General features: G+C 52.0%; 1 protein-coding gene across 4 annotated transcripts in view; it reads right to left on the bottom strand.

The window, feature by feature from the left end:
* Positions 1-25,000, bottom strand: part of ptch1 (patched 1) — a 54,938-nt gene that overhangs the window by 11,032 nt on the left and 18,906 nt on the right. For all 4 annotated transcript variants that reach the window (XR_004761219.1, XM_035379557.1, XM_035379556.1 and 1 more), the window contains exons 3-17: positions 19,918-20,107; positions 19,368-19,437; positions 19,178-19,269; positions 17,005-17,203; positions 16,287-16,408; positions 15,983-16,130; positions 14,143-14,274; positions 13,560-13,715; positions 13,255-13,353; positions 10,484-10,609; positions 6,098-6,216; positions 4,634-5,171; positions 3,688-3,997; positions 2,514-2,656; positions 1-48 (exon numbers count right to left, since the gene is read on the bottom strand). The exon at positions 1-48 is cut by the window's left edge and continues 136 nt beyond it. Coding sequence is in view for 3 of the 4 variants with exons in the window: in XM_035379557.1 (XP_035235448.1) it covers positions 1-48; positions 2,514-2,656; positions 3,688-3,997; positions 4,634-5,171; positions 6,098-6,216; positions 10,484-10,609; positions 13,255-13,353; positions 13,560-13,715; positions 14,143-14,274; positions 15,983-16,130; positions 16,287-16,408; positions 17,005-17,203; positions 19,178-19,269; positions 19,368-19,437; positions 19,918-20,107 (2,492 nt within the window). In the remaining variant the exon portion in view is untranslated. The remainder of the gene's footprint in view (positions 49-2,513; positions 2,657-3,687; positions 3,998-4,633; positions 5,172-6,097; positions 6,217-10,483; positions 10,610-13,254; positions 13,354-13,559; positions 13,716-14,142; positions 14,275-15,982; positions 16,131-16,286; positions 16,409-17,004; positions 17,204-19,177; positions 19,270-19,367; positions 19,438-19,917; positions 20,108-25,000) is intronic.

Below are 25,000 nucleotides of genomic sequence, written 5' to 3'. Positions count from 1 at the left end.
CGCGGGGTTAATGATCCCGTCCGCGTCCACCAGCCGCTGCCGTCTCAGCTGCGCCCCAAAAAAAAAAGAACACAAACGCGGGACTCAGAGAACAGACGCGCTACTGACCGGGAGAACCCCTCCTAGCCCCGCCCCCTCCGCCCCTCAAAAACCACAGAAATGTTCCTCGCAAACAAACACAGAACTCTGTTTACCGAAACCAAACAGCTTAAATGTTAAGAGAGAAAACAAGCTTTTTAATTTTTCCGGCCAAGGGCAAACAGCCGCGAACAGCGCCCGCTTTCAGATCCCGGCCCCAGAGGGTCGCGTGTTCTCTCCCGCTGCCTTCGAGAAGCATGGGGGGGTGTGGAGGGGGGAATAATTTAATAATCACTTCATTTTCTTTAGGGAACTGCAGGTCAATCGATGCTTTTTTTAAAACGCAAGCGTGAAAAATTCGACTCGGGGAAAAAAAAAGGGAAAAATATTAACTCGGCCGGTCCGGGGCGAGGCGAGACCAACGTTCCCCTTTCACAGGACCTCCCAAGCTCACCCAGCGGACGGCGTCTTCACCCGTCAATCAGCAGCCATTTTGGGCCCCAGAAACGCGGTGAGTGCGCTCACGAGCCCCATCATTGGCTTAAAATAAGCAAGCAAATGCGGAATCTGGTGGGAGGGTGGGAAAGCTTTTAGGAACACCGCTCTGGCAGATTAAATCCCAGGGTACCTGAAGGTACCGAGCCCGACGGGGGGGGGGGGGCACATGCGTGGGGGGATGGGGGGGCGAAGTGGGCGGAGCCAGCGTGACAGTAAAAAGAGTTGGCATGGGTCCCCATGCGAGGGCTGTGTGCAGTTAACCTGGCTGTTAACACTGAGGAAATGCCACCCAGCACACCAGAGGGAGCTATAAAAATAACAACAACATCTGTGGAAACGCTGCCAACACCCCCCGCCTCCCCCACTCTCCACACACCCCCCCCCCCCCACCCCCCCCCCCACCAGACCGAGGATACCCACAATGCCCGGCACTACAGCAAAAAGGTCCCCGAGGAGCAGAGAGCACAGGAAGCCACTGCGACGGCAACAGTGTCCATGACAACCACTTGCTTTTTTTTTTTTTTTTTTGGAAACCAAAAAAACTACAAATGAATGTAAACTTTTCTAGTAATTAAAGTGCAAGGTGTAAAAAAAAATTAATAAAAATACATACACATTCAATTTATAAATCTTATAAATACAAAAAAAAGCTGCCTTCCCAGCTTAAAATGAAGCAGGATTTCTGTTTAGAATGTGGATTTATTTTCGAGTTTTTGGAGAACACGTCAGTCCAGGAGCGAGCCGAGCCCTTCTGGCTTTCGAAGCCCCACGCGTGCGGTTATAAAACATTCAGCTTCGGGGGCGCAGCCCGCCGGCGTGGATTCACACTCCCTTTCCGGCCAATCAGGAGGAGGCCGAGTCGCGGCAGCGGCGGGACGAGGGGGAAAAAAAGGCAGGAAAAAAAAAAATAAAAAAGACGGATTCCAAAGATCTGGATTCAATTACAGAGCAGGATATGCAACAACTGGACGCCTTCAACCTGTCACTGCGGCCCTCTCCCCCTCTCCCGCACAGGCACAGGAAATGACATCACGGGACGCGCGCCAGCACCGTTCTTATCCTCTTATTTCTTTGGGTTTTATCTTCTTTTTTTTTTTAAACCTTGGCGCACGCAGACGTCTTCATACAACACCGATGAAAAGAGGAAGGGAAAAAATTTAAACGGGAGGGTGTTGCTCTCTACAACCTGCACAACCACACACACGCATGCATGCACGCGCGCACACACACACACACACACACTCACACACACTCACACAAATACACACAGACACATGCGAGTGCGCACAAACACACACACACACACACACAACCACACGCACAGAAACACACACACACACACACACACACTCACACACACACACACACCTCCTCGTCGCGGCAGTGTGTAAACTCTTTTCCCCGCTCTGGTTCTGGGGGCTGGTGTCTCACGCTGAGCGGTAACTGGAAACACGGCGAGCGTGTTAAACTGTCATATTTAATGCGGGCCCGGCTGCAGCCGCTAGGAGGGCCCGCGTCTGGGCCGAATGTTCCCAGCCGCCCCTGAGCTAACGGCCTTCTCGGGGAGGGGGGACCGAGGCCCCCCCACCCCCCTTCGAGAGCTCCCGCGCGCGGTAAAACCGCCACGGGAGCGCGACAGTTATATCGCCGACGACGACCGCCACGGGGAGGAGAACGCCTAAATTCCCTGTCGCCTAGCGGAGGCTGCGGAGGCTCAGACCCCACACCCGCCCGATTCATGTTGATGGGGAGGGAGGCCCCCCTCCACACCCGACGCGGTGGCCCGGACCCCACACCCACCCGGTTCATGTTGATGGGGAGGGAGGCCCCTCCCCCACACTCAACGCGGAGGCTCGGACCCCAAACCCACCCGGTTCATGTTGACGGGGAGGGAGACCCCCCCACACCCGACGCGGAGGCTCGGACCCCACACCCACCTGGTTCATGTTGACGGGCTTATCCCTCCGGCCGGTTTGCACCAGTAGCTTGTAGGCCAGGACGCCGTCGTCCGAGCCGTTCCTGTAGCTGGCCTGCGTGATCCTGCCGGCCTCCCAGTCGCGATCAAACGCCTGCTGGAGACCTGCCGCGAAGAGAGTCAGTCACAACAGCGCCCCCTACTGGAGCCAAATACACTGCATTGTACCGTCAGCATGTGCACTTTTACAAATACCATGGCAATTATATCGCTGAAATACATACTGAAATTACCAATAATTTACATACAGTATTTGCCCATTTGAAGTGAAGTGTTACAATATCTTGATGCACTTGATCCACTTCCATAAGGGGTGACCCACTGCTGGGTCAGCTTATGCCTTCCCTATTGCTGCTGTGACCACCCCCTTTTTTGTGCCTGAATGGTTTGATCTGTAATTTCAGTCAAGGTGGGTATAACTGTTCATAAGGGTGTGTGTTTATGTGTGTGTCTGTGTGTGTCTGTGTGTATATGTCCGTGTGTGTGTGTGTGTGTGTGTATATGTGGATTATTGGTCATAAGCGGTGTAGTGTTCAGTGGTTCAGATAGCTGTCTGAGGGAAGTCAAGCTGTCTGTGTGAGCAGGTCCTTCAGCTCTACAGCAGACACACACACACAGAGAGACACACACCCACACACACACACACAGAGCAACAGACAGAGCTGCACTCTGGGACTCAGTGAGTCAGCCAGGGTCACTCCAGCTAATTTAATGCTCAGAAAAAAAACCCATGAAATATATTAATGTTTTCATTATTAACAGACCCTCCCTGCCCCCTGTGATCTACTGCTGGTATGACTTCCTCTGTCTCCGTTCCTCCCACACAGATACACACGCACGCACACACACACACACACACACACACACCTCTCTCACCGAGCAGCCAGTCTCTGAAGAAGTGCAGCCACACACACACACACACACACACCCCTCTCACCGAGCAGCCAGTCTCTGAAGAAGTGCAGCCACACACACACACACACACACCCCTCTCACCTAGCAGCCAGTCTCTGAAGAAGTGCAGCCACACACACACACACACACACCCCTCTCACTGAGCAGCCAGTCTCTGCAGAAGTGCAGCCACACAAACACACACACACACACACACACACACACACACCCCCCCCTCTCACCTAGCAGCCAGTCTCTGAAGAAGTGCAGCCACATGTGGGGCAGGCGGCCGCCGTCCTGGCGCAGGATGTACTTGACGGAGGCGAAGCGGCGGTGCAGGGCGTAGAGCAGCGGCTGCTGGCGGGCGTAGTCCGCGCGCTGCGTCACCACGTACATGTTGTAGAAGGAGAAGAAGCGGAACTGGGCGCCGATGAAGTCGTACTCGCTGGTCTCGCGCGGCACGATGTCCGTCAGCTCCAGGCCGTCGCGCACGCGCGTGGTCCCGTACAGGCTCACGCCCAGCAGCGCCACGAACAGGACGATGACCACCACCTGCCCGGGGGAGACGCCGGAGATCGGCCGCTGAGAGACGGACACCTGGCCAGCAACCCGGGCAAGGGCCGTCACCATGGTTACAGTGGTGGCAGGGGGTGGGGTGGGGGGGGGTGGTGGCTGTCACCATGGTTACAGTGGTGGTGGTGGAGGGGGGGGCTGTCACCATGGTTACAGTGGTGGCAGTGGGGGGCTGTCACCATGGATACAGTGGTGGCGGGGGGGGGGGGGGGGCATGATGACTTAGCCCAGTAGCGCAGAGGGACAGCTGCCCTGTACTATGGGGGGGATCCTAAATAGCTGGAATGGCACAGGCTGAATATGGGTGGGCAGACCGAGCATTCTGAGCCTATGGTGCAATGGGACTGGAGCTGTCTGGACCAATCAGACGACTCGTAATAAAAGAAACTAAACAGTAACAAAACTGAACTGGGGAGTGGTAGGGCAAGTTGAGTAGGGCAGGATGGGGTTGGATTGGGAAGGGTGGGGACTGGGGGGGGGCAGGATCAGGAAGGGCGGGTCCGAATGGGGCAGGGCAGGGCTGGGAGGGGCAGGGAAGGGCAGATCATGATGAGGTAGGGTTGGGCAGGATGAAGCAGGGAGGGGCAGGGCGGGGCAGGGAAGGGCGGGGCTCACCTTGGTGGTGGGCTGCAGCAGGAAGGGAGCGTAGTGCTTCTCGGCGAAGGAGGCGAAGGTCCAGCGGGAGCAGGGCGGCTCCAGGCAGCGCAGGGCGGGCTCGGGGGGGCCCGACAGCAGGTCCCGGGTGGAGCTGGAGTTCTCCGGCGTGTGGCAGCTGACGGCGTCGGGGCCCGGGGCCCGGGCGGGGGGGGCGCCAGCGCGGGGGCCGGCGCTGTTGTTGTTGAGGTTGGAGGCGGCGGCGGCGGCGGCGGCGGCGGGGGCGGGGACGGGCAGCGGGTGCACGGAGATCTCCGAGCGCGGCTCGGCGGTGGTGTAGTAGGCCTGCGTGCGGGGGTCGTACTCGGTGCGCAGCTGCACCGTCGACTGCATGGTGATCTGCGTCTGCTGCGCGAAGCTGTGGCTGCTGTAGGAGGGGGGCGGGGTCACGTAGGAAGGGGGCGGGGTCACGTAGGAGGGGGGCGGGCTGTAGCGGCTCCTGTTCAGGCCGTCCAGGCAGGCCTGAGGCTCCATCTGGATCACCCGGTTAGCGCAGGGGCTGCAGTGAGCAAGAGAAGGAGAAGGGAGAGAGAGGAGGATGGAGGAAGGGAGAGGGGAAGATTGGAAGAGGGGGAGAGGGGGAAAGGGCATTAGAGGTCACCAAAATCAATTGGTTTCTTTCTCTTGGGAACATGAATGTACACAGCAAACTTCAGGGCTATCAGGGTATGACTTGTCAAGATATTTCAATCACAAATGGAATATCAGGTCAAATGGTGGCACTAGAGGGAAGGCCAGGGGTCCACCGAAATCAGTAGGTTTCCTTTTTCTCTTGAGAACATGAATGTCTATATCAAATTTCGTAGCAATCTGGCTTTTACTATTCCAGATATGTTACGTGCGTGAGTGTGTGTCTGTGCTTACGTATGTGTGTATGTGTGCGTGCGTGCGTGTGTGTGTGTGTGTGTTCTGCAGGTACTGGGACTCTGGTGTAGAAGGCGCAGAGCTGCCGCAGTAAGTGCAGTTCTTTCACAGGAAGGTGCTGTTATTTGGGCTTTCATTTCCTGTCAATGACGGCGTGAGGAACTGTGCAGACAGTGTGGAGGAGCTCTGTGCCTGGAGCGGGTCTGCCCCCCCCCCCCTCAACCCCCAGCGGGGGGGGGGGGAGAAACGCCCCGACCACGCAGACAGGAAGCGGAGGGTAGGGCACCGGCCCTCCCACGTCTGGACATGTTTCATGTCACGTGACCCGTTACCACGGCAGCCGCGGCAGTCCCTACATCTGCTTGCGGACACGGCCGAGCGGTTGCCGCGGTAATATTAATACTGGAGGACGCACCGGGAGAGAGAAGACACAGGAAGTCCCCAGCCAAGAAAAAAATGTATTTTTTCTTATTTTTGCACATTTTTTTTTTATTTTTTACAATGATCTCTTCAGGAGAAGACTCTAAAATGAGTTCCAGGCGCGGGCGCAGGCCGGGTCACCTGACGAAGCAGCAGAAGATGTCGAAGCGTCGCTCCTCCCTGCGGTACAGGTCCATGCTGAGGATGGCGGGGAAGATGAGCAGGACCATGGCGAAGTTGAACACGACCACGACCGCCGCCTGCCAGGGGGGGAGAGACGCACGCGGTCAGCGCGCGGTTAAAAAAACACGGTCAACACCGTCACTGGTACCGGAAAAAGACTATCTGGAAAAATCTGGCAGAAAGGCGAGAAACCAGATGTGCGGACGCCTCAGTGACACTCCAGCAATAACCCCACACTGCACCATTAACCAGGAGGTGAGACTCGAACACCCATCAGCTGGGCATACATTCCCACACATTACCCACAATTTAAAAACCCACACACCCCGACCACCAGTGTTCAGAACAAAATGTCTCTCATACAACTGCACGTTTCAAGTCCCGACATGTTTCAGGGAAAATTCCCAGACTACCGGTGTTTAAATCTTTTTTTTTTTTCCACCAGCATCCGAAGAGTTAAAGTATTTCAAATTCATATTTATTGTAGTTACAGAACACTCTAATAGCAAGTATGCAATTCCCAGAACCAGGTTGAACTTCAAAACTCCAGGTTCAACCCTTTCAAAAACTCATCTTTCATCATCTTTTACATTACATTACATTACAGGCATCTAGCAGACGCTCTTATCCAGAGTGACTTACACAACTTTTACATAGCATTTTACATTGTATCCATTTATACAGCTGGATATATATACTGAAGCAATGCAGGTTAAGTACCTTGCTCAAGGGTACAACGGCAGTGTCCTTACCCGGGAATCGAACCTGCGACCTTTCGGTTACAAGCGCAGTTCCTTACCCACTGTGCTACACTCCGTCCTCCTTAACTGCAGTTTCACCTGATTTAATTGTTTTTTTGTTTTTCTCCTTTTCTGTAGTTCACTACATGTATTTTTTGTTTAAACTCAGTATTCAGCGTGCTTTTGTTGTTTATTTGGTCTGCGGAACGTGCTTTAAGCGAGAGGTGCGCGGTCACGAGAGCGGCTTCCTCGCGAGCGCCGCGGTCCGCTCCCTGTGCCGTCGGGAACGTGAAAGGACCGTGTTAAAGCGGTTAATCCCCTCGAGAGGCCCGCAGTTCCTGGTTTATTTAACGGGGTATGCGGTGGGCGGGGCCTGTTTACTGGTCTTAGCGGAGAGAGAGAGAGGGGGAGAGAGAGAGAGAGGGAGAGAGAGAGAGAGGGAGAGAGAGAGACCAGGCTCCCTCGCTTTTACGAGCCCCGCGCTCAGTCACACCAGTTTACAGGAGGAAGGAGTGCATTGTGGGAAAATTGCGGGGTTCCGCCAAACCGCGACCGCGATGAGTAAAAAACTGACGGTGGGGGGTCTCCCGAAAAGCAGAGAGGAGAAGAGGTGTGTCCTGATACGCCTGCACTCCTTCCTCACCCCAGCCCACCCCAGCCCACCCCAGCCCCGCTTCCCTTCCCGAGAACGCGAGCCCCGATAGCAGCCGAACGAGGCGGGTTCGGGGGATTTCGGGGGCGAGCCGGGACGGTTAGCACGCGTGTGCCCGCTGGCGCACACACTCATTCACACAACGTAATCCAGCTAACACCCACCGTGGATTAGGGCCCAGAACAAACAAGGGAGGGAGAGAGAGAGAGAGAGAGAGAGAGAACACAGGGAGGAAGAAAGAGAGACGGAGAGACGGAGGGAGAGGGGGAGGAAGGGAAAGACAGACGGAGAGGGAGAGAGAGTAGCAGGTCGGAGCAGGAGGCGCGGGGGGGGGGGAGGCAGGGGCCCATCTCAGGGTGAAGCTTGTATCCTGCCCGGCTGCCAGACCACCCAAGGAGACGGGAGGCGGGAAGGGGGGGGGAGGGAGGGAGGGGGGGGCAGGGCCTGGAGGTGATGAGACAGCCCCGCCCCGCCCTGTCCTGTCCTCACACACCTCCCTATCGCTGCTCTCTCATAGCACTCCCTCTCTCATTCCACACCGTGTGCGGAACACACACACACACAGGCGTACACACACACAGGCGCACACACACGCAGGCGCGCACACAGACAGAGGGACGGAGGGACAGCTGAAGACAGAGAGAAGAATCTTGAGAGAAAAAGATGGAAAAAGGAAAAGAAACAAATGGAGATGGAGGGCGGCAGAGGGTGAACAGAATGGAAAGACGAAGAAGAGATGAAAATTCTGAAAAGGAGAGTTGAGCAGACCACAGCTATGTAGAGGGTTTCCTTAAGAGAGGGGGGAGAGAGAGAGAGAGAGAGAGAGAGAGAGAGGCAGGTTGTGTCAGGACTGGTGCATAGAGAGTTTAATCCCCTCTCTGAGCCACAGAGACTCACTGGAATGTTTACACACACACACACACTCAAGCAAGCGCACACACACACTCAAGCACGCACACACACACACGCACGCACGCATGCACGCAAGCACGCACACACACTCACACACGCAAGCACACACACACGCACGCAAGCATGCCCACACACACACAAAAGCCCACACACACACACACACACACAGCCTTAAAGCATCAAATGAGCCAGCGGCAACTAGGACTAGAATGCTACATGATCCCTCACCAAGACTAATACAGAACCCAGATCAATCCAGATCTGAAACTAACCCCCTCAATCAATCAATCACTCAATCAATCACAACAGCAGTCTCCTTCAGCACTGCTATACACGTCAACAGTGTCTCTCTTAAAATTAAAATTATTACCCAAAATGCACTACGATGAAGGCCGGCGTATGCACAGCTTGGTGGTTTCGAAATTCCAGTTCAAACCAGGAGGTTGCAGGTTCGAATCTTTGTGGGGTACTACCTTTGCATGGCTGAGCAGAGAGCTAACCCTGAGCCTTATCCGGCTTCAGCAAAACACCCAGCTGTCCAAACAGGAAATGTGTAAAAGTGCCAGCCACACGAGCGTGCCACCGCCAACCCGCCAAGCCAGTAATGGAGAATGAGTCCATCACCAAACACCCCCATCCCAGACCTGCCACCACCACTCTGACCATTGCACATATTCGCTGCATGTGGAAGAAGGGGGAAAGTACAGTAAGCTGACCCCAGATCAGTTTTAGCATTCCGTAAATAAGTCACGCTCACAGGAAGAAGGTAAAGCTAAGCTGACCCCAGATCAGTTTAAGCATTCCACACACAACAGTCATTCTTCGGGGAATGGAGCTAAACTACGCTGATAGGGGGGTGGGTGGACCCTCCCTGTATTTTGACTGCACTGATCCTGGATCAGCTGTGGCAGGGGAAGGGGGTGGGGGGTGGGTGGACCCTCCCTGTATTTTGACTGCACTGATCCTGGATCAGCTGTCGCAGGGGGGGGGGGGAGGGGGGTGGGGGGTTGGCGGACCCTCTCTGTATTTTGACAGCTGTCTCCCCTGGCTCTGGCGGTGCGTTTCGGCCTGCTGTCCCCGTCCGGTTCACGTTCGGGACGTCCCTGATCCCCCTCAAAAGGCCCGGCTTGTCTGCCTTCGAGGGTCCTGTCCCGCCACTGATTGACTGCAGGTGCAGGGCATGCCAACGCGACCCTCCCCCCCGGCCCTCCCCAATCCTCCCGGCCCCCCGCCCATCCGCCCGGGGGGATAGGGTTACCTGCGGCGGGACACAGTCGCCGGACTGACACAGGGTGGAGGGCTAATCCGAAACAGGGAGGACAGGGGGGCGGAGCTCGAATTAAATGGGAAAAGGGGTGAGGGATGAGGACTGAAGAGGGGAGAGAAATAAGAAGGGAACAGAGGGCAGGAGCTAGATAGAGAGAGGGAGAGAGAGATGGATAGAGGGAGAGGGAGAGTACAGACCTGTAGGTAGAAAGCTCTCAGTGCTTGAGGGAGGGAGAAGGATAGAGGGATAGAGGGGGAGAGAGAGAGGGACAGAGGGACAGGGATAGGGGAAGAGAGAGAGGAATAGAGGGATAGAGTGATAGACAGTACAGACCTGGAGGGAGAAGGCTCTCAGTGCTGGTGGCTTAGGGAGAGAGAGGGAGAGAGTGATAGACAGTACAGACCTGGAGGGAGAAGGCTCTCAGTGCTGGTGGCTTAGGGAGAGAGAGGGAGAGAGTGATAGACAGTACAGACCTGGAGGGAGAAGGCTCTCAGTGCTGGTGGCTTAGGGAGAGAGAGGGATAGAGGGAGAGGGATAGAGGGATAGAAGGAGAGAGGGATAGAGAGTACAGACCTGCAGGGAGAAGGCTCTCAGTGCTGGTGGGTGAGGGAGAGAGAGGGATAGAGGGAGAGGGATAGAGGGATAGAAGGAGAGAGGGATAGAGAGTACAGACCTGCAGGGAGAAGGCTCTCAGTGCTGGTGGGTGAGGGAGAGAGAGGGATAGAGGGAGAGGGATAGAGGGATAGAAGGAGAGAGGGATAGAGAGTACAGACCTGCAGGGAGAAGGCTCTCAGTGCTGGAATGGGGATGAGTGCAGCCATGAAGAAGGCGGTGACGTTACTGATGGAGGTCAGGGTCACACTGGCTCCAGTCCGCTTCAGACACTCCCCCGTCCGGTCCTGCAGGGGGCGACACACACTATCACACACTGCCCCGTACAACACACGCACATACTGTTCAATATGTACAACACACACGTTCACATTGTCCAATATGTACAACACACACACACACACACCTGCACACACTGTCCCATATGTACAACACACACACACACACACACACACACTTTCACACACTGTCCCATATGTACAACATAAACACACACACACACGCACGCACATGCACACACTGTGCTGTAGACCGCTCTGACAGCTTGTACACATTATGATTGGTGAGTGTTTTAATGTTCCTTAAAGGGACTAATGCCCTCAGTCTGACTGACAGTTTAACGAGCTCTGCTAGATTAAATCAGCTTCCTGTTTCCACTACACGCGTATGTGGAGAAAGGGGAAAGATCCCAGGCTCCCATGAACGTGCACATACACACTCGCATGTACACAACATAGACTTGCACGCATAAAGAAATGCACGTACATCCACCAAAATGATGCACCTTTGTGACCTTTCACCATGCTTTTGTCCTTTGTTTTTTTTTTGTTTGTTTCTCTACCTCTTTCTCTCTCTCTCTCTCTCTTTCACACACACACACACACAGACAGACACACAGACTCTGCAAGGCCACCCAGAGCGAGGCTTGTTCTCATGGACCCGACAGACAGGAGAGATCATGCTCTTCCCCTCCCAGCAGAAAACACTTCACTTTCATTTCAACCACAGAGGGGAGGGGCCAGGACGATAAGGCGGGGCCAGGAGTCTGGGTGGGCGGGGCCTGCGTCTAGAGCCACGCCTCCACCAAAAGCCCTCACAAACACCGAAACAAGCAAACACACGCCGCCCTCGCCCCCCTCTCCGCCCGTCCACCCGTCCCATGACAAGTAAAATCCCCTCACTCTCCACCTAGGGATTATGGGTAACTGCTTTCCCACAAGCCACCGAGGTGTCTCACGGCAACCAGGATGAATCCTGTCCGTGTCTGTCTGGCTGCCTGTCTGTCTGCGGAGAAGCATTTCACAGTGTGATGAAAGAAAGCAGAGGCTCAGGAGGAAAGAAATCCAACTCTTTATCTCTTTATCTCTCTCCCCCCCTCTCAAAAACATCGACTTGTTCTCTCAAGGGGCAAGGACAATATCCCTCTCTCTCACAAATTTCTAAAAGTGCTTTATTGGCATGAAACTAGGTACAATATGGATGAGAGATTATGGATATCACCTACTATTATTGTTATTATTATTTCTCTTCTTCTCTCTGCCCCTAGCCCTGAGGTGGCTCACGCAGTGACAGTGCGTCGCCTAGCAGCCACCGCGCGGCGCGGCGAATCACGTAGCAGCGCCGACTTCAAACGGCGGCCGGCCGGCTGGCCCGCCCGGGCGTGCGAGAGAGAGAGAGAGAGAGAGAGAGAGATAAAGAGAGAGAGAGAGGGAGAGAGAGAGAGAGAGAGATAGGGCCGACCCCTCCGAAGCACCGCACCGCTCCGCTTTGTTCCCCCAGCCCCAGCCGTTTGAACTCCCATCGCAAGCGCAGACAAGCGCTCACACATTCCTAAACACGAGAGATAACAGAAGCCAGAGAACGCGCCAGACGGACAGAGAGAGAGGGGGAGAGAGAGAGAGAGAGAGAGAGGAAAGGAGAGAGCCGTACCTCTTGTTTTTCTCACGAGCGATAAGATTGCTGTGCTCGTGTGAAGGAAGAAGAGAAATGCGTGCCCGGACACAGCCTGACACTCAGAACCCAAAGAGGACGGACTGTGTGACATCACAGTGACATCACAGTAGCCCCTTTCACACATGCTGCCCTACCGGCAACGGTTCGGAACTTTAATCGCTCAGGGGTCACGTGTGAATTACCCTCAGCATTCTGGAACGGTTACTACAGCAACATGCTTTTACAGCATCTGCAGAAAAGTCACGTTTCGACCATTACGTGAACAAAACCGTAACGCTACTGGACCAGGCACGTGAAACTCCACTTAAGTGATTCTTGCTACTGTAAAAAAAAACGACAAAAAAAAAACAAGAAAACGGACCATGTAACCAAAAAGAAGATTGGCTACCTTAACTACCTACCTACCATAGCTACACAGTGCTCGCTGTCATTGTCACAACCCCATTTCATACACCAGCAAGAAAGTTGCTGAAGTACACAGGTGCACAAGCACACTATGTCAGTGGTTCTGATTCACTTTTTCTTCAATAGCAGGCAACTCGGCAAGCATTAGCTAGCTCCTCCGGCTAGCAGGCCAGAGTTAACAAAATCACACCTCACTGGAACTAAACCTATGCCTATTCCTGTTCCCTTGAACAACTTCAATAGCTCTTACGGAAGATTTGACAGCCACTTGTTCAGTCAACAATTATTGTGTGAATTCCCTCAACAAGGTAAAATACCAAATAATACTCAGTTGTGAGAAAAAGAGAAGCCAAGATTGCCAGAATTGTTGCTATGACAATGGTCCCCGTTTCTTTCGTGACCTGGCCAACGACGCCAATCGATACAGAATCCACTTCCTGTTTCTTTTCAACGGGAAGATCTCAAGGCCAGCTTCTGATGAGCTGCTAAGCACGTGATATTAAAGCCATTCATTCTCACTGGTGTAGCGCCCACTCTCCGCCAGCTCCGGCAGGGCAGGGGGTTCAGTCCTCACCTCAAACGGAATGCGTTTGTTCTGGCCCGTCTCGCTGAAGGCGTGCGCCAGGAGGAAGACGTCGTCCACCCCGACGCCGAGGGCGAGGAAGGGCAAAACCTGCGCACGGGGGGAGAAAACGGGCGTGTCATTACGTATGCGCAGCGGCTGATTGGCCATCATTACGTATGCGCGGCGGCTGATTGGCCATCATTACGTATGCGCAGCGGCTGATTGGCCATCATTACGTATGCGCGGCGGCTGATTGGCCATCATTACGTATGCGCGGCGGCTGATTGGCCGTCGCCGGGCGGAGCGGGCGGTACCTGAGTGGTGGCGGCGTTGAAGGAGATGCCGAGCAGGGAGCAGAGCCCGAGTCCGGCCGCCACGGACAGCGCCACCAGCAGGACGCCCGCCAGCCCAACGGCACCCTGGGATTTGGCACAGTCCCATCGCAGCATGGTGAGGCAGGCGTAGGCGAGCTGGAGGAGAGGAGAGAGAGAGAGAGAGCAGCGTGAACACACACACTCACGCACACACTCTCTCACACACGCACATACACATTCAACACACACTAGCACTCAGGCTTGCTCACACACACGACACGACACACACTCACGCACACTCAACATACACTCACACTCATGCACGCATGCTCTCACACACACTCTCACACACACACACACACACACACACACACACTCTCACAGAGACACACGCAGATTCTCACACACTCTCACACACACACTCTCACAGAGACACGCAGATTCTCTCACACACACTCGCTCACTCTCACACACACACACACACACACACACACACTCTCACACACACACACACACACCTTAAGAACCCCTTCTCATTGGCAGTTTCTCTGCAGACAGACGGGAGAAGGACAAAGAGCCTCACCATGAGCAGGTAACCGCTGGCAACGCGGATCACGCTGATGTCAGAGAAGGACTTGAGGATGTCCTCTAAGGTAGTAGTCGTGAAAGTGAGCACCTTCTGGGAGGAGTTAATGGAGACACTCTGCTGCACAGCCTGGGGAGGAGGCAGGAAGAGAGGGGTTAACGGGAAGAAGGAAACAAACAGCAGGGAAAACAACAGGAAACAGGAAATGGACAACAGGAAACATAACAGGAAACAAATAAAAGGAAGCACATAACAGGAAACAAGGGGGAAAAAAGTGGAAACAGAACGTAACAGGAAATGGATAACATGAAACAGGAAGCACGTAGTAGAATACTGTCCCACTCTTCATCTATCAGGAATACCTGATAACACACCACACCCCCAAAAAACAAGGGCTTACAACTCTTTTTTTTTTTAACTGCAACTTCCAGAGTCCAGGATCAGCCATGTTTTGACATAAGCCACACACAAGCATGCACATAGTGTGTTAAAAACTGTAAGTAATACAGAGTAAAGATGCATTTCACAGTGAGTGTATGCGCAGTAAGGAACTCTCTGTGGATACAGCTCAAACTCCTTCAAAGATTCCAAATAAAACAGAGATAACGCACGCAGCTGCGCATCTGGCGGATATGCAGTCACCATCCTGGCCCAGGACCTACGCAGCTGCAGGCATCTGCGCAGCTGAGACTGCCTTCCTCAAGGGGCAGCCCCCAAATTTAAAAATAACGATTAAAAAAATAATACATTCTGTACTGGTCAGAGACTCTGCTCTGTTGTTTTTACAGCAGGTTGGCTCTGGACAGGTAATGAGTGTTTCAGGGGCGAGAGAGACAGCCTCTGCATCCACTTCTACCACTACTGCCGCGATACTCTGTAACGTCCCCCAAAGTCTTGTCTGCGGTCGACCCCCCCCCCCCCCCACCACCCGTTAGGTGGGGTCACAGCGTGCCGAGCAGAGGTCAGAGCCCTCGAAAACAAAGACCAGATGATGTCACACGTAAGCCGACCAATGGGGACCCCATCTGCGGCAGAGACCCGACGCCTCGCTAATGCGTTCCAGACGCCCCGCCCGTCGCAGCTGGGCCGGCCCGGGCCTGACCGCCACCCCGAAGCAGCGCGCGCCCCTTCACTGGGACACGAAAAAGAGGGCGTGGCCCACCAGCACAGAGTGGAGGGGGGGGGGGGGGGTCATGCACATTTTCACTCCTGAACTCAACTGCATGCAAGGCAATAGCACCAGTACAGCTCATCGCAGGAACACACAATACGAGCACAAACCATCAGCAAAAGCGCGCACACAGACACACACACACACACACATTAATCTGACCTCCAGTCAGAAGCATTGTGTGTACGTGTGCAAGTGCATGTGTGTGTTAAGCGTGTGCCTGTGTGTGTGTGTTAGGTGAGTGTGTGTGTGTGTATGTGTGTTAGGTGAGTGAGTGTGTATGTGTGTTATGTGAGTGTGTGTGTGTATGTGTGTTAGGTGTGTGTGTGTGTGTGTGTGTGTATGTGTGTTAGGTGAGTGTGTGTGTATGTGTGTTAGGTGAGTGTGTGTGTGTATGTGTGTTAGGTGAGTGTGTGTGTGTGTATGTGTGTTAGGTAAGTGTGTGTGTGTGTGTGTGTGTGTGTATGTGTGTTAGGTGAGAGTGTGTGTGTGTGTTAGGTGAGTGTGTGTGTATGTGTGTTAGGTGAGTGTGTGTGTGTGTGTGTGTATGTGTGTTAGGTGAGTGTGTGTGTGTGTGTATGTGTGTTAGGTGAGTGTGTGTGTGTGTGTATGTGTGTTAGGTGAGTGTGTGTGTGTGTGTGCGTATGATAGTGATTCTCCCTGTACCTCAGAGTACCGGCGCTGCCAGGCCTCCAGGATGGCGGCTGCTTTCTCCTGGTTCCAGTTGATGAGGGAGACGTCGCTGTAGACCTTCCAGTGTTCATACATCTGCTTAGGAGTCATCAGCTGGAACATGGTCTGCAGGGCCTGAGCACTGAGAGAGAGAGAGAGAGAGAGAGAGAGAGAGACAGACAGAGAGAGACAGAGAGAGAGAGAGAGCTTTAAGCTGGTTCACAAAATGGCGTCACAATTCTGTACCGTTGATAACTTCTCTGTCCCTCAGCCCCTCTCTCCCCCCTCCCGGTCTTACCTCAGGAGTTGGCCGCTGCCATTCTTGATGGCTCCGCCCACAATCAGCTCCTCTTGCCAGTGCATGTACTTCCTGGAGAGGCCGTGGCAGCCGCCCGTGAGCACGCGCGCGATGTCGTACGGCTGCAGGGTAAACGAGAGAGAGAGAGAGAGAGGGGAGAGAGGGGGCGAGGGAGAGAGAGAGAGAGAGGCGCCAATCAGAAGGGCTCCAACCAGGGTGCCAACGCAAAAAAAAAGGGGTCCGTGTATTTTAAGGGGTACATGTATTTTCAGGGGTGCACGTTTGGGTGATGGTGTGCGTGCATTTTCAGGGTTGCATGTTTGGATAAGGGGTTGGTGTTTGGGTAAGGAATACCTGCTAAGGGAAATGGGGTGCATGTATTTTCAGGGGTTGGTGTTTAGGAAAGGGGTGTGTGTTTTGGTAGGGACTGCCTGTTTGGGTAAGGGGTTGGTGTTTGGGTAAGGGGAATGTGTTTGGGTAAGGGGTTGGTGTTTGGGTAAGGGCTGCCTGTATGGGTAAGGGGTTGGTGTTTGGGTAAGGGGTGCTTGTTTGGGTAAGGGGCTGGTGTTTGGGTAAGGGATTGGTGTTTGGGTAAGGGGAACGTGTTTGGGTAAGGGGTTGGTGTTTGGGTAAGGGCTGCCTGTTTGGGTAAGGGCCTGGTGTTTGGGTAAGGGGAAGGTGTTTGGTATTTTCGGCGCTGCGCGTTGGGCTCCCTCACCCGCGTGGCGTTCTTGTTGGGCGCGGTGGGCGGGCAGTCCGGGTCGGCCGGGTTCAGGCAGGGCCGGTCCATGTACCCGTGACCGACCTCGGCCTTCTGCAGCATCTCCTCCCAGCTGTCCACCGCCCAGTTCAGACGCCGCAGGTCCCCCAGGAACTCCACGGGGTCAAAGTTCGTCCACTGCATGGGGGGCCGGCCTCTGCAGACAAAACACAGGCGCTGAGCTGGACCCGGGGCCAGACCGCGCCTTAACCACCCCCCCCCCCCACACCCAAACCGCACTGAACTCAGTCCCAGTTACCCCCCAAACTCCACACACACAACTCTGCTCTAGGGGGCAGTGTAGAGCTGTGGTAGAAGGGGCAGGGCTGGGACCACAGCGGTTGCAGGTTTGAATCCCAGGTGGGACGTTTGTTTGAAACCTTGGAAAATGTACTCAAGCTGAACTGCTACAGTAAACATTCTGCTGTATAAATGGTTGAAAGTGTATCTTTGTAGCTGTGTAAGTAGATATTGACAAGCATGACCTAAGCATTTAAAAATGTGAATATGACTGCTTGTCCCGATATCCCAACTTTACCTGAACAACACACCATTCGCTTTGATATCCGCCTGTACAGAACGCTGCTAATTGTGATATTCACCTGCGCAGAGCACTACTAATTGTGATATCTACCTATACAAATTAATGCTAATTAATATCTGCCTGTAGAGAACACTGTTCATTGGGATATTTACCTGCATAGAACACTGTTCATAATTATATCTACCTGTATGGCACACTGTTCACTGTGATATCTACCTGTATAGAACACTGTTTATCGTGATATCTGCCTGTACAAAACAATGCTGATATCTACCTGTGCAGAACACTGTTTATTGTGATATCCGCGCTCTGCTCAGTCGGACACAAAGCAGTAAGAGCCGCTCTTACGGGATTAGACACTGAAACACGTTTGCTCTTTTCACTCTGTCTGCAGGGACGTGATTCACGGCCTGGTGAAGAGGGAGGCACTGCTTGGGTTTCAGCCTGCGTGGAGTCTCCCTTTGACCAAACGAAATGAATCACGCCGCCATCCCTCACTCCCACTAGCCAAACCACAGACCGGCCTCTTTAGTGTCAGTCTGGCTGTGAAAGGGGGTTACTCCGCCCAATCTCTCTCTCTGTCTCAGTCCCTCACTCTCTGTTGCTCTCTCTCTCTCTCTCTCTCTGTCCTTCTCTCTCTGTTGCTCTCTCTCTCTCTGTCTCTGTCCCTCTCTCTCTGTTGCTCTCTCTCGCGCTCTCTCTCTCTCCAATTTTCATTCCAATTTTAAGGCACCTTACAAAAAACATGGCGCAGTGTTTCCAAATCGAGGGGGAACTTTTTTTTTTTTTTACAGCAGATAACTGTAACATGACTGCATTCTGCGGAGGGAAAGGGAGGGGAAAACGTTTGTCCCCTCTAAAATTCTACCCACCCAATGTCCATCTCTCCCTCTTTCACGCTCTCTCTCCCCCCCTCCCTCCCTCCCTTTCTCTCATCCCCTCTTGCAGTGCTGGCTGTCTCACTGTGGTTCAGGCCACATTGTGTGTGCTTAACCAGGCTTGAGTCTTTCTTCCAGGCCTCCCAAGCAGAACACAGTGAAATGCTTATTTTCTGTGCACTGGGAGAGCGGCTCTGGTCTGCATTAGTACAGCAGTGAACCTTCAGCACTGCTATTCACTAAGCCATGCACTGCGGTTACAATGGGGCCAGTGGTGTGTAACACACACACACACACACACACACACACATGCACGCGCACACACGCACACACACACACACGCACACACACACACACACATGCATGCACACACACGCACAAACACACACACACACACATGCATGCACGCACGCACGCACACACGTGGGCACACACACACGCACGCACGCACACACACACACACAGCCACGCACACACGTGGGCACACACACCCAAGCAGACCGAAATTCATCAAGGTGTTTCTTCAAAACAATAAAAACTCACACCCACTGGAATGTTAAAATCCCCATAGTTTATCACAGACTGGGAAAGCACTGAACATATAAGACTGCACTTTCAGTTTAGACAAAAAACAGAGAAACTTCAACCTAAATAAACCCCCATTTGCTTTCCATTTTTTATATCAAACAAAAAAAGAAGGACTACTCACGGTAGATAAAACATTCCTGAGTGGAGTTTTGCACCCTCCCAGAAGCAATCCAGTGGAGTGATTATTAAACATGGATATAATTTTTCAATAATCTGAAACGACACAAGAGAAATCGCTCAGGTATTCTGTCCTTCAAATGGCCGTTTATTTCTCCTTATGAATGGCAATAGATCACATCCGGTCGCTTCACCTGGTCCATGACGTTTGCTTCTGTAACTAGTTCTCCTGATTTGTAGCATAAATGTTCCAAATTCCATTGTCTAAAAAAAAAGAGAAAAGCAAGAGTTAACATTTCATAGCTATGGACAACTTTCAGCACACAAAAAAAAGAAAAAACATGATACCAAGGTATATGTTTCCATAAAGAATGTAATACATACAATATAATATTTTTACTACATAACTGTGCATTCAGGCACACTTAAATTTGCCATTTACACACATAAGCTCACATTTAAACAAGTAAACTTGCATTCTCAACTCTTATGAAGGTAAGTCTCTACATACCATTTTTACAAGTAGTGGTTCTCACCTTACACAGGTAAAGTTCTGTATCATCTGATACGCAGGTGAAAGTGCTCTCTCACCTGTTATACAGCGTTATATAGGTCAACGTGCCCTTCCACCTGTTACATAGGTGAACTCACTCTCACCTGGCGTGCAGGTAAAGGAACTCTCTCGCCTGTCACACAGGTAAAGAAGCTCTCTCACCTGTGAAAAGGTAAAGGTGTTTCTCTCACCTGTTGTACATGTAAACTTGCACTCTGCTCGCCTTGAGGGCGGAGTCCAGGTGTTGCCGTAGCGCCTCCACGGTGAGGAGGTTGGCGCCCTCCTCCCTGGGGGTCTGAATCATCAGCTGGGGGTTGAACATGGCCTCCTCCCCCATCTGCTGCCGGGTGTACTGCAGCTCTCGATTTACCCTGCCCCCCACTGGGAGAGAAGGCCCGCGTTACACACACACCCACACTAAACACACACACACACACACACACACATACCAACATTATACACACACACACACACACCCACACTAAACACACACACACACCAACATTATACACACAAACAGACACTATACACACACACACACCCACATTATAAACACACACACACACACACAATGCACACACACACAAACAGACACATTATACACACAAACACCCACACTATACACACAAACAGACACACAATACATGCAACACACGCAACACACACACACACAGACACATTATACACACAGACAGACACACCATCCACACAATATACACACACACGCACACATGCACGCACGCACAAGCCTTGCCCCGGTGGATGTGAGCTTAGCACCACGTCCACACCGCACAACGGTACAACTGGGCCTAAAAATATGTACACACAAGCGGCACGCAAAAGTGCTTTCAAATGGCTTTTCATATCACCATGACTTTGCATCTGACAGCTAGAGGACAGGCATACACACCCCTCCCTCCCCTGGCCAGAGAAATCTGCACCCCAGAAGACAAAGTGTCTCATGCTACGTCCACGCCCTGGACCCCACCCACACACACTGTTTAGGGGAACTGGGCAGGCAACTGAAGCGGTCTCCAAATGTCAGGTGGGGAACTACTGTACAATGATGCTTACTTCTGCCGAAATTACCTTGACGATGATTGTTACATAATAATGCACACCCCTGCTGAATTTGCAATGACGACGACTGTGACATAACAATGCACACCCCTGCTGAATTTGCCATGACGATGAGTGAAAAACAATGCCCACGTCCCAGCCAATAAGAAGAGTATTCAACCAAGCCGTTGTACATTAGTTTTGTGGGTGCGCAACATTTGTGAGTTCAGAATAAACTTCTTTGAATCATATCTGACACTGACTGTGTTTATTGACACAATGGGGTAAGCATTTACGACTTTATTGTGATGGAAAAACTAACCGATGTGTGTTGCTATGCGCGCACGCATTTCCTGTACAGGGACGTGGAAAATCATTCCACTCTCTCACTCACTCATCGTGCGAATTTAAAATTCCAGCTTTATCAGCATGCCAAACAGGCTCAATTACTGTGTGCTGCCACAGATGGAGCTAGCAAAACACATAACCGTGTGTTACTGGCCCAGCACACACACACACGCACACACGCACACACACACACACACACACACTTCAGCACAGGAGTTCTGAGAGTTGGCTGTAACGATGTATAAAAAAGCCAAAGTTCTGGACAATGTTCACAATTTTTCACTTGTCCCAGTTGGCAGTCAACAGAATATTGTTACATATAGAACGGCTTGCTGCATACACGCATATATACCACTCTGTGGTGAAAAGATTGGACTTCCTTAAGGAGGCTAAATCAATAAAAAAATTTGACTGCATTTGAAACACAGGACTGTGTATGACGGAGCAGAACAACTGTAAAGTCATTACAATAATGAACACACATTACAGCAGTAATGAATTCAACATCACAATGCATTAATAGGTCCTTAATGAGAACTGTAACCCACATTAATTGCATTTCAGCTAGTTAAGGTTTATATGAGCTGCACAGTTTACATTCTTTCCAAACGCGCCATTTACCCAGCAGGATATTCGACTGGAGCGGTTCAGGTTAAGTGCCTTCGGCTCGAGGGTACAACAGCAGCGGCCCGGCCGGGAATCAAACCCGCAACCTCGGAATCGCGCGCACAGTTCCCACAGCAGTGCGCTACACTGTCGCCTCAACACAACACGACGCAGAACGCGCACACCAAGAACCGAACAATACTGAACAAACACGAGTCCAGCCTTCTCATCGGGGTGTGAGCAGAGACAGGGGTCAATAGAGCCTTCACACACCAGGGGGGGTGTTTCACAAAGCAGGATTACTGAGTTAGCACCATAACTGTGTGGAGTAAAACACAGAATAGCTGTTTTCACTTCAGTCCATGTTCCAGATTTGGGAGAGTTCCGGTTTTTTGCTCAGCGCAGCTATCCGGCTAACTCAGAAATCCTGCTTCGTGGAACAGGGCCCTGACGAGCATCGAAGCGTTTACATTTGCTGGGCAGCGTTTCTCTTTCAGTCGGGAAGATGTCCGCCATAACATGAGAGCGTTGAGCGGTTCACCCTGGTCAGGCACCGTGTCAGAGCAAGGATGAGCCGCGGAGCCTGAAATCAAACTCGGGCCAGGGTCAGCACTGACTGTGGGAAGCCGTGCGTGTGTGTGTGTGTGTGCTTGTGTGTGTGTGTGTGTGTGTATGTGCGTGTGTGTGTGTGTGCGTGTGTGCATGTGCGTGTGTGTGGTCTGGGCGGGCTTGGACAAGTCAGCCAGACAATGCCGTCAAACATCACCAGGTTGACTGTTCAAATATTTCCACTTTTCTCTCAACGGGGATTTGAATTTCTTAGACTGAAACAAGCAGAAACCACCGACGTCACTGCCCACCACAGGAACTAGTCTGCAGCCTTTGTGGGCGATGTAATGGTGGATTTTGTATTCCCTATTCACTAACGACAACACCGAAATGCAATAATTACATACAGTTTATACATTTCATTGCTATATTCTGATGGAGGAATGAAGTCCAAACCTTAACATTCAGATTCAGTTCAAACACCACATTCCAATATGATATGCTAATATGAAATTCCGACGGCATATTCCAGTTCCAGGGAACGGTTTCCCGTTCGGTCCGCGAGCCAGACCTCCCAGACTGACACATGCTAGCGCGGGCTAGCCCCCCCTCCGTTCCCAAATCAAATTTAATCCATCACTTCTACTGTGCACAACATTAAAACCCCTGCTGTTCCCTTCCTTTTAAAACATGAGCCTCTGGAGACATTTACAGAAACCAATGGAAAAACAAAAACATCTTTCAGTGCTCTCCTTTTTTTTTCCCTTACATGTGCACACACACCTGTTAAAAATGTGAAATTTTGGGTGGGGGCACTGGTTTCTATGGGGCTGACTCTGCAGGTTACAGGCCTGGGAACCTCTAGACCCCCAGCCACCCCCCACCCCCCCGCGTCCCATATCTTTCATCTTTGTCATGTTCTTGTGTAGAGAAAAAAAAAACCCTGTTACATTTTACATGCTTTAATCCAATTAAACAATTGTCCCTCGATTCATGAAACAGACATTGGTTGGATATTTTCGGACAATTGTAATCTTATTAAAGTTGAAAACAGGCATGGTATTCTGTCTGCGGGACCACCCAGGCAGACTAAAAACGGGGGGGGGGGGTGTGCTTTTTGTGCATGTGTGTTGGGGAGGGGGGGGTGGCTCCCTGTGTCCACAAGCATTATGGAAATACTCTTGATTTCTTTTTTTCTGGGTCCTAAAAAGCATTCCCATGTGATCCCGCTTTCTCGGGCATGTTTATAATATCCATCATTAATAACAGCTTCAAGCTAACCAGACTCCGCGCTTCTGCGAGCTTTTTCACCGGCCGCAGCCCGTCTCCATTACTCTCCAAACAAGCCTGAACGTCACGGATTTATGGGCTGAAACAAACACTAACAAGTCCTCCTCTTTCCCCCCACGTTTTTGTATATAAACATGTCAGAAAAATAAAGCTCGCGGGCCGACCGGCTCGTCTGATTGTTAATGTTCCACGACGAACCGACGAAACGGTGCGCCCTTTCTCACGGTATCCTAAGGCTTTCGTCAAGCCACAAAGATAGCCGAAATGTTCGCGATGTTATTATTTGACGGGTGCTCCCGTCCACAGAACTGACGCAGCTGCCAAGGCAAACTGATCATAAAGGACACTGGAATAAGGAACAAAACGAGACGTCTCCGGGATGAGGCAAGTCACAGTTTGTAAGACTTCGGTTCGGTTTACGTTAAAAAATGCTGCAGGCTTTCGCCAGCGTTATGTTATTGGACATTAGCCGATTTGGCTTGAATGGCCACTTCCAACTGAAGCCCCACCTACACACGATCGAAATTTGCAAGAAGTAACTGAGCGCTGGTTTATTAGCAAAAACCTCAGGAATTTTGGCCAGAATTCTCTTAAATGTGAGAATCAGCCAGGTCAGTCTCATAGTATTGGAATGTTACAGTAAGGTTATGAGCTGTACACGAGAGGCAACACAGCAATAGAGCAACCAATCAAACAAATGCTAATGAGATAATTACTGCATTTACGTACACTGGTAGTTTCACGGTAGCAAAGGAGAGGCTGGGAAATGCGCACGTGCACGGCTCAACCAGACGATAACCCCATTTCAGAAACAACCGATATAAGAAAACTACACTTCTTCCTACGGGCGTCACCAATAACCTGTGTGAGTGTGTGAGAGAGAGAGAGATACAGTATGTGTCAATGAATGAATGTGTGTGTGTGTGTGAGAGGGAGAGAGATACAGTATGTGTGAATGGATGAATGTGTGTGTGTGTGTGTGTGCGCATGTGTGTGAGAGATACAGTACGTGTGGATGAATGATGGTATGTGTGTGTGTAAGAGAGAGAGAGTCCGTGTGTGAGAGATACAGTATGTGTGAATGAATGATGGTGTGTGTATGAGAGAGAGAGAGAGAGAATGAGAAAGAAAGAGAGACAGTGTGTGAGAGAAAGAGAAAGAGAGAGAGAGAGAGTTTTCCTTTGACCATCAACAGGGCCGGTCTGTTGGATGATTTCATGTAAACACTGCGAGTTCACAGCGCCTGCAGGCAGAACCTCCGAGCTGATCCAACCCAGACGACAACAATGGGAGGCTGTTACAGCACTGCTTCTGGAACGTTCCTCCTCGTTACCCCCCCCCCCCCCCCCCGGGTGCCCCCCTCATAATTTCCTGTGTTAATGGAGCCGAGCGGACCTCTGGTTCTGGGGCACTTCCTGTTTC

This window comes from Anguilla anguilla, chromosome 10, assembly GCF_013347855.1.
Source record: "Anguilla anguilla isolate fAngAng1 chromosome 10, fAngAng1.pri, whole genome shotgun sequence".
Lineage (NCBI taxonomy): Eukaryota > Metazoa > Chordata > Actinopteri > Anguilliformes > Anguillidae > Anguilla > Anguilla anguilla.
This window is presented reverse-complemented; position numbering and strand designations above follow the sequence as displayed.